Source organism: Strix uralensis, chromosome 9 (genome assembly GCF_047716275.1).
Source record: "Strix uralensis isolate ZFMK-TIS-50842 chromosome 9, bStrUra1, whole genome shotgun sequence".
Taxonomy (NCBI): domain Eukaryota; kingdom Metazoa; phylum Chordata; class Aves; order Strigiformes; family Strigidae; genus Strix; species Strix uralensis.
The window spans coordinates 17,860,745-17,870,639 of NC_133980.1; the positions used below are offsets into that span (position 1 = coordinate 17,860,745).

The 9,895-nt window shown below is 37.8% G+C and overlaps 1 protein-coding gene across 6 annotated transcripts in view; it reads left to right on the forward strand.

Moving 5' to 3' along the window:
* Positions 1 to 9,895, forward strand: part of XRN1 (5'-3' exoribonuclease 1) — a 44,444-nt gene that overhangs the window by 33,118 nt on the left and 1,431 nt on the right. For 3 of the 6 annotated variants that reach the window (XM_074877582.1, XM_074877587.1, XM_074877586.1), the window contains one exon: positions 154 to 3,190. In XM_074877582.1, coding sequence (XP_074733683.1) covers positions 154 to 444 — 291 coding nt within the window. In that variant the 3' untranslated portion in view covers positions 445 to 3,190. Of the gene's footprint in view, positions 1 to 153; positions 3,191 to 4,683; positions 4,703 to 5,742; positions 5,816 to 6,407; positions 7,661 to 9,895 lie in introns of those variants that run through there. The other 3 variants (XR_012629998.1, XM_074877584.1, XM_074877585.1) reach the window with 3 other exon arrangements.

Genomic DNA, 9,895 nt, shown 5'->3' on the forward strand with positions numbered 1-9,895 from the left:
TGTGCCTGTGTGGTGAATGCAACAACACCCCCATTGTGAAGCACTATTTAGTATTAGAAAATCTGTAAAAAATATATGCATGTTTTCTAAAAGTGGAATATTTTCAGTTTTTTGAGAATGCATTCTGTTAAATAATATTTATTTAATTTAAAGGTAACTAAAAAAAGGGCTGCTAGCAAGAAAAACTTTGAGCTCAAGGAGTTTCAGAGTTCCCCTCAAGCTGCACCACTAAAGAATGAACAGCCAGTGTCTTCTGACCACATTCAGCAAGATAGTTCTTCAGCTCCTTTAAAATCTCCTCAAGCTGCTCAATCCACAGTTTCATTTCAAGACAATGTGGCTACTCCAAGTGTTCCTCATAACAAATCAACACCAAACACTTCCAGCAAGCGAAAGCCAAGAAAGCTGGCTGTCAATTTTGGCGCACCAAAATCTTCACAATAAATATGGTAGCTAGGTGTATTTTATCTTTAACTCTTTCCCCACTGTTATGTTCTATCATTTAAAAAAATCAGAAAGCTCTATTAAAAAGACCAGCCACTTTAAGTATAATATAGAATGAAATACATTTTATTTGCTATGATTTTCAGGTTGTTATGAAAACTATAAAACTTACGTTAAACCTTAATTATTTTTAGTTAAATTAGCAAAAGCCAGGAAATTCTGAGTTAAGGTTTCCATGCCATCCATTGTGCCTAGGTTTTTAAACAGTGGCTTACAGACTATACCGGGTAAGCAGCAATAACAGTGGCAACCTTAATTCAGAATTGCCGTGCTTTTGGGGAGGGATATGGAGCGGTAGTAAGTTGGGCATCTAATGCTGCTTAGTATGACATTTTGTATTCTAGCTTATTTTTAAATAATGTCATAAAACAGAAAGGAAAAATTACTTAAATGCAGCTCTTATATTGGCTCTCCAGGTCCTTCTGAATTGAATCAGTGTGACTGAAATCTCAGTGTAGTGGAACTGCCAAACTCACTTTAACAATGAACTGATAGATTTTGTACCAGAGGGCAAGAACTTAACAACTTTCAAAATGTAGGTATTATTGTATCTCTAGTATTACAGTGGGAAAAAGAGGTTGCTGATCCAGAATCTATTCCAGGATTTTAATTTATAGAATGTATTGAATAAAAAAAGTATTTGTGAAGTAGAGAGCTCTTTGGTAAAGTACTTTTAATTTTTTTAATCTAGCAGCATTATCAATTTCATTGTTTTCTGATGATAGAACAACATAGATATCTACTACGGATCTGCATAGCCTCTTAAAATGCTAGTGATATCCTGATTTTTTTTTTCTAAATTCTAAAAATGGCCAGAGTTTAAAGATGTCCATTTGTGTAGTATGGCTGTCAGTTATGTTTACTCAGAGTCCATTTGTCCTTCTAATAGTCTGCGCCCTGAAACCTTCTCTATGTTATTTTTTGTTGCTAGTGACTTTTAATATTTTTTTTTAGTTTTGTGATAGAGGTTCTGGGTAGCAAAATTAAATTACCAGAAACGGTTACTGTTCATTCTGCAAGAATATTCAGACAAAAAGCTGACTTGTATTTTTGGAGGGAGCTATTTTGTAAAAGAAGTAACTCCATCATTCTGAGTTCATACAGGAAAAAAAGAAGGCTCAAAGGTCCCTGTACTATTTTTAACCCACATGTACCATTCTTACTGACAGTAATATGAAATCTTTGGTCTGAGAGAAAATTTGAAGCCTCAGTTGGTGCTGTTTACTGATGTTGATGAAATTTCATTTTTCTTCTTTAATCTGTTCCAGAAAAAATATTTTTCCTCTAAGGCCCAGGAAGCTTAGGAGTAAAACATATTTTAGTGATTCATTTTAGACAGGTTTCATGTTGGATCTGCAAGTCTGTAGACTTTCTTTCAGTTCCCCTACCTTGTTCTTTGCCTCCCTTTCTTGGTGCAGTACCAAGTTTCACACTGTTACTATGTTACAGGATTTTTTTATATTGATTTCTCCACAACAGTTGTTGCCTCAGCAGTATTTGTAGAATAGCAGCAAGCCCTATAAAAAGGATCACAGAGGTAAAAACAAGATTACTTAGTATCACAAACCTTGTAGAACTTAAGACTATATACAGTCTTAAAATACATTGATTTTGTTGTTCTCTATAGCCATCTAGTCTCAAGAGGGTTTGAAGCCATATTCTGTGAAGGGAAAATTGTATGTTTTTGTGATTAGTGACATGAAACTGACACAATGCTGACATGCCAATATTTTAGGAGTGTTTATGTGAAATTTAGTTATGAGGCACAGATGTTAGTCCCCCATATCATATAAGAATTATCTGATCATCAGAGATTAAGATCTGTTTAGAAATTTCCTGTGATGGAGATGAGACTATGTTAGATTCTTGCATCACAGAATTTTGACATATCTGGATAGCCAATTTATGCACATTTTTTAGAAACAGAGTTATGAAAGACACTATACTCTTAACACCAGTAAATACAGCAATTTTTATTATGAATTCAGACTGAGGCTGTCTCTCCCTCGTCAAATAGAATTGCTATATTTAGTATATATAGCTGGCTAAACACTTTATTCTGTAGCTGCTGCATATTGTATTAGTCCCTGGTTTTTAGTTTATATATTCTATGATACTGACTGCCTGGTGCCCAGTTAATTACAGTTTTACATGTCCTGGTAGATGTGACATATGCATTGACCTATGCCATGCCCCCTATGATTTCAGTTTTATATTTTAACAAGGTGATTATGTTTCATTCATACAGATAGAAATTTAAGCATTTGTTTTTCTCATAGATATAAAGTATTTTGTAAGCACTGGAGTTTTTCATTAGATCTTATACAGAGCAGTATTTTACTAAAAATCCAAAAGGGAAGACTTTTATGTGCGCATTTTTGTAGTTTCTGATTTTTTTAAAATAACTTTTCATTGTTTATCTGCCAAGTGAAATGTTTTAAATTTGCATATGAATGGATACAGAATGTATTTTTTGTGCTGTTTAGTGTTAAGTGTGCATTTGCAGATTTTTAGCATGTAGTTGCACAAAGGACTGTGCAAAGATATTTTAAAATATGAATATATGATACACTGAAGGAAAAACATTCATAAAAGTTAAATGATATATAAAACTTTAATGCAATAGAATAATTTTATAAATTGTGTCTGTGTCTGCTTGGATTAAATATTGAAACAAGAAACTTTACTTATTTTCACTGTTTTATTTCCAAATACTGTATGCGAACTTCTGTATGCTCCAAACCAAAATTTTAAGATATAAATTAAATCTCATGAAGCCCAATTTCTGTGATTCTCAGAACCAGCAACTGCCCACCTCTGAGCTGTTTCTCAATGGCTTTCAACTACTACTCAGTTAAAGATACAAAGTTTTTTAAAAAGGCTGTTGGTCACTTTGCAATTTAAAGCATTTAACTAGATACTGATCTTCCAAAATTTCTTTGGCTTCTGTCACCCATTAGATTTTATTAAAAAAACAAAAAACCCCACAAAAAACCCCAAAACCAACAACAAACACCAAAAACCAAGCCATAGAAAAGGAAGTAAGATCACTTACCAGCAAGTTCAGTCCTAGTGATTCTTAACAAGGTGCAAAACCAGCTGATGGCTGAAAAATAGGAGGAGCCATGGGTATCTGGACACCATAAAACATTGTGCTGAGATTTTTTGCTAGAGTAGAGTGAGAATAGTTACCTCATTTGTAACAAGGCTTCTGAATGAAGCATAATGACAAACTGCACTGAAACCAGCGTAATGTGTTTGAATTTCTTTAAGAGAAAAATGGAAAGTTACATTTCATCCTTAGATTTCCTCATCCCCAATAATAGCAGGGTTTTTTTAATTCAGCATTGCCAAATTAACGTTACTAGATTTTACCCTTATCTCAGAGAGAGTAAATAGCTTCACTTTTGTGTTGTGTATATATACCATGTGCTGAGTTTTGTTCTCTTTGACCAGTTATCTCTAAGATTATGTTCAAACTCTACTTAGTTGTTCCCTTTTAAAGCATAATGAGCATTGTAGTCATGCCAGTTAATTCCTAGTATCTTTGGTTGTGTTATGAACTTTGTTAGGATCTGTCTGTTGCCAACGGTGGCACCAGCTTTCCATGTAGAGAGATGTTATTTTCCTTCTCGTAGATTATTGTGTGAATTAGCTTGTTTAAAGCAACTGAAGAATGGAGTACCCTCTTAAGAGGACCAGCTGCTACAACTTTGTGTAACAATATTCTGTATCGAATGGTCTGGTTGGTGTACACATTCAGGTCATATTAGTCAGCATGAAAATACTAAGATACAATCTTGCGTTTCTTAAGGGCTCTTCAAATGGTTAGGCAATGGACTGTTAAGTACTGCAGTTATCCTGCATGGCAAGTTCTGCCTTGTTATTTTTCCCATCTCAATATATAGCACTAAAGGAAATTAAAACAAATTGAGTAAAGGGATAACTTTAAAATATATCAATTTGTGCATAATAAATCTTGTATGGACACTCCCATTCAAAATTAAGTGACTTTTGATCAGTCTAGTTACCATCTGAACTACTATGTAGATGACTCCTGAGAGTGAGGAATCTCAAAGAAGGAATGGTTACTAAAGTAAGGGTTTTCTTAATTCTTTTATTTGAGATGTGATCTCCATATGTATTCCATAATCAGCCTTCCTTACTACTGAGAGACAGTTATGTTCTTCTCTTTCTGTCTCTGGAAAGGGGACACAGTGACACCAAGGGCATAAGGGCAGTCTGAATACACACTCTTGGCCAACAGAATCCAAATTCAGGTGCATGAGGACCCATGAATATTGAGACTGTAACTGATAAGTATTTCGAAGAATCTGTTATCATCGGGTAAGTAGTAGATGTTGTTTATTAACAAAAGAATCCATGGTTCCAACAACAGTTCCTTATTGCTGCCAACTTTTGATGGGGTGTTTACTCCTGTTTTATTTCTGCTTTGAAAGACAATACAAGTCAAAGAGAACAGAAGGAGTCACAATGCTATCAAGTGCCAAACAGTAAGCTTGATTCCTGTTATTTGAAAGAACATTTTTCATTAAAATGTACTATTTTTTCTGTCAAAACTTGGTCAGTAAGCGTTACTGCATCAGCATTGCTTTGTGAAGGTTGATAATCACCCTTAGGCCTGTATTTTGTGTAATTGCAAGAAAGACAGACTGGCAGTCAAAAGCCAAAATGCAATTTCTGTGCAAGTAACAATAGCAATAAAATTCGAAGTTGGCAACTTTTAGCATGTTGAGGGTACAAGGTGAAGCAAGAACTGTGATTCCAGTGCAATTAAGTGATCTATTTCAGAGTAATCTATGCACATTTTAGTTTTAGCACTAATTTGAGACAGAATGTGACATTTATTATTAGTTCCTGATGTTTCTTCCAGTACATATCTCTTTGAAACCACTGAAATGCTTTGTCAGGCATTGAAACTTAACTCAGCAGGGTAAGTGGAGACCAGTGTAGGCTGCTGGAACCTCTGAGTTTACAGAGCCTGTATTGAGATGGTTTGTTCTTCTTCTAGATTTTTTGGTATTTAATTTTTTTCCTTTTCCTTCCCCATGCTTTCGTTTTTAGTTCCTTTTTTTTTTTTTTTTTAATTTAATGGCTAGGTCTTATTGAAACAATAGTTTTCAAGTGCTTTTTCATCTCTTTAGCCTCCAGTATATTCATTCTCTTGTTCTTCTACTTAAGCTTCATTGATGGCCATTTTCTTCTCTTTATTTTTAGATTTTTTCCTGTGAATTTCCAGACTTTGAAATCAGTGTTCTTTTAAAGAGCTGTTCAGCCCTGGATTTTCTAGGTACAAATGACCATTCATCCCGTGTACACACACACACACATGTGTATATATATGCAGATATATATATATGGATGTGGGACTCAATCTCTTACTTTCTCAAAGCTGTTCACAGTTCTTTCATTTTTAGTTCATGTCATAATTCCTTAAGAGACATCCAGAGGATGATGGACATTATCTCGTATATACACATTGCACATCTCCAAATGTAGATATTGCTTAGGATGGGTTAAAAGCATGGGCAAATAATGAAACATTAACAGAATAAGTACACCAGTTTTCACTTCACTTGCTTTGGTACATAAATTCTTGGCTTAAAATTTGATTGTCCTGAAGTCCACCTCATTCTCTGTCAAAGGTTACTTCTGTTGTAAAGCTGGCAGAAAGGAGGGACTGCTTGTGCCTCAGGCACTATGCAAAACCTCCTGTATGTGGGCACAGTTTTGATGTGCAATTCTCTAGTGAAAACACTGGCTTAACCAGTCTCTTACTGCTTGTTCCCACTGGATTGTGCCAAACTGTTTGTATCGCCACGTTATGAACCGTATCAAGGAATTAATCTGATTGAAACTCTTTCCCCCATGTTATTTTTCAGCCTGATAGTTCGCCATGGCACCACAAGAACAGCTGTGTTGGTACAACAGTTCCCAGTGTGAGGGCGGGATGATTTAGCAAGAGTGGAACTGCTTAAGAAACATCCCATCGCTGCCTAAAACTCAAATCACCCACGAAGCTAACATGCTATTTAAGTGATGTCACTGTATGTGGTTCTGTCTGTTGACTTCAAGGAGAGTGGTAAATTCTGGCAGGAGTACAGGAGGAACTGCTGAGAGTGGTCATATGGTAAATTATTGCCACAAAATTTGCCAAAAGGTCATAGCTTTCATTTTGGGCTGTCTGTTTCCAGGCAAGGCTCAATGAATGATGTATGTGGGCTGCACCAACCCATGGAGCAACAGAAATTAGTGAGCTCTTTCTTACTTAAATGCGAACTGACTTAAGGACCCTAACATCAGTGCTTTCATAATGTTAAAACTTGTTAAAGTGGTAGAGCTAAGGAAGTGGGTAAAATGGTAAATAAATAAGAGTTTGAAGCAGCAGAACGGTAGATGCATCTTGACAAAATACAGCTAAAGAAGGGAAGTTAAAGAAAAAATCATGCATTACGAGGTTGGGGTCTTGCTCTCCTAGATTCGAGTAACTGGAATCCTATTAGCACGGCCAGTGGCAAGTTTGATTCATACTGGAAGCCGGGGGTGAGTGAAGAGTCTTTTATGTATCAGTCACACAACAGAAATGTACCTGAGAATACCTTTATTTACAAGAAAAAATAAGTTACCTGTTCCAAATACAGTTTACTTAATAACTTGAAAATTTTAATTAATAATCTTCCTGTAGAAAATGTCAAGATGATGTTTTCTTTCAAGTAATAAGGTCTGCTGGATCTGTAGCCCTCCCATCTCCCAAGGCCTATTTTAACCTGGATAACTGGGGCAAATCCCTCTTGCTTGGCATCCTCTAAAGCGTACTTGTTGCCGATGGAAGCATGCTGAGCATTATGACATTGCTTACAAATATTCAATATAAATTACTCATGGTGGGGTTTTGCCATTGCTGCGAGTGATGGAGGATCTTCTTGTCCCTGATGTTCTGCCATTTGGTTGGTTTTACTTAATAACTCTTTCCTTTGCTACAGCATTGGACAGGTCCCTGGAGTGCCTCCACTCCTTCATTTGGTTTGATATTCCAGTGAAAGATAAGACCAGTCACGCTTTCCAAAGACCAAAGAAACCGAGGATTTCAGCAGAGAAGTTGCAGAAGTATGGGACATAGCTGCTGCGGTAATTGGTATGTGACCCCAGGTGTGTGAATTCTCTGCCTTCTGAACAGGGGAAGTGGCACCTGCATGCTCTCACTCAAATGGGAAGACAAGGGTGGTAGTCAAGGTTACGCAGGCTTGTTATCAGCGTTGCAGTGCAGTATAAGAGGAGGGTGTCCATATATTTTCACTTCAAATTTAATGTTTCTTGACTGTGCTAAGATGAACTTGGGGCTTTTACCCATGTTGGCGATAAGATTTTTCTCTGAGGGCGACAGAGGTTTTGGATAGACAAAGAGTGCCTGTGTGGGAGTGATATTATTTATGACCAAATAACATAAGCTAATGCCAGGTAAGTCATGCATGGACAAGCTATGCATGTCTGAAAACCCGTTACCTCCTTTATTGCATTGCTTTTATCACATTGCAAGCAGAATAATAATATAAAATTAGTATTTCATCAGCCTCATAAATTGAGCAATTCTAATACATGATATGTGAGATTACGTATGGACTGCAAGTGTACAAGTTGGTTCACGTTATCTTTTTCCAACATATATATGGTGTTCCTTTTCAAGATACATCTAACTTCTTATTAACGTATTAAACAGGTTAAGATTTGCATGAAGAAATCAGCTTATGGTCACTTCCATGCAATACAGTGAATCAGAGGAGTATGTATTTGTTACATTAAGAGTTTGTAAAAGAAGAAAGTAACCTGCACCTCAGTTTTCTTTTTGAAATTTGCTTCATCTTGCAGTGAGACAGGCCCCACTTGTATTGATAATGTAAAAATATGAAGGATGTCTAGATGCTTTTTCCTAATTTTACTTAAGGCATTTTAGCTTTTGAATGTTTGGAGTGGATTTAGGGTTTTATACCAGTTACACACGTTGAATCTTATTTAGGAAGCTTTCTTCGGGAGTTCTAAATAATTATTATTTACCAAAACTAACAGAATAATTAAATTAGTTTGACAAAGTCTTAATCAGATATGAACTACTTGATACTTTTCTCAGACATACATCTGTTAGCTGTATGTCAGGAGATTATAACTTGTCACGTTATAGTCAAAGAGAATATAAAATGACTTTTTAAAAAAGAGTCATTCCTTATGGAGGAGAGGTAAAGCAGCCATTCTTTGGCTTTCTCTTTCATGTGCCTTCTGTTCCCTGTGATCTGAACCTTTGTCCCAGTGACCTCTGTGGCTGCCCGGATGAGGTGGGGAGCCTCTCCTTATGTGGCTTTCGCTGTCGTTAGTATTCCTGGTTTAAAGATCCAATAACACCAGACTCTTATCCCACCTGTAATATCCTTTTGTTGTTCATAGTGCCACTTTTTGTAGGAGGGGCCAAACAGAAGTGCAAGGGGAAAATATTTTCTATGTGTTTTTTGCATTTGCTTTTCCTGCTCTAATTAAATGAGGAGATAAAACTAATTGACTAATTCTTCTAGTTAAATTTGAGTTAAAACTAAATCCTACTGATACTAGTTTGGGGTTGGGCACCCTGAATTTTATTGCTTAACTGACAATATTTCTGGTTGTTGCTGTTTAAAAACCGCCACCTCATTTAAGGGCAATATGGGAACGTTTCTGTCACTCTCTCTGTTCCAACAGTAATTTTAAATGTGGTTCCCTCTATGGAGGAAAGTGGCGGCACAAGAGAATTGCTGCAGACGAAGCCTTTGTATAATTAGATATGACGTGTTCAGTGATGCTCAGTACCTTCAGTGTCCAGTCCCCGGAGTTGACCATACCTCGTTGTTTACCCAACCCCTGCTCCTAGCTGACCTCTCTTGATGTGGTGCAGCTGTAGGGGTTGGCTTAATCCGCATTAGCACCGGGAGGAAATCTTCCGCTGGTGCTCACTGAATTCTGGCTTTTAGAGACCTTTTGCTGTTGGGTGCTTAATTAGAAGCATTTACGTGCATTTGGTGAATTTATACAGAAACTGCACCGACTCAGTCTGGGGTTTTGTTTCGGTGTTCCTGCTCTGTATGTGGGATCCCGCTGCCGCGGGCCTGGCCACGCTGAGAAGGCGCCGTCGGTGCAGGGAAACCCGCCCCCATCCTCCCGCCGCGAGGGAGCGGGCGCGCAGGTGCCGCAGTCCCCGCCAAGCCCGGCGGCAGGGCCCCCTCCCCTCCCCTCCCCTCCCCTCCCCGCCGGGGGCCGGGGCCGCGGCCTGCGCAGGCCGCCTCCAGGCCCGGCTCGCCCCGCCGCCGGCGGGCGCCACCTGCCAGCCCGGCGGCACCGCCGCGGCCCG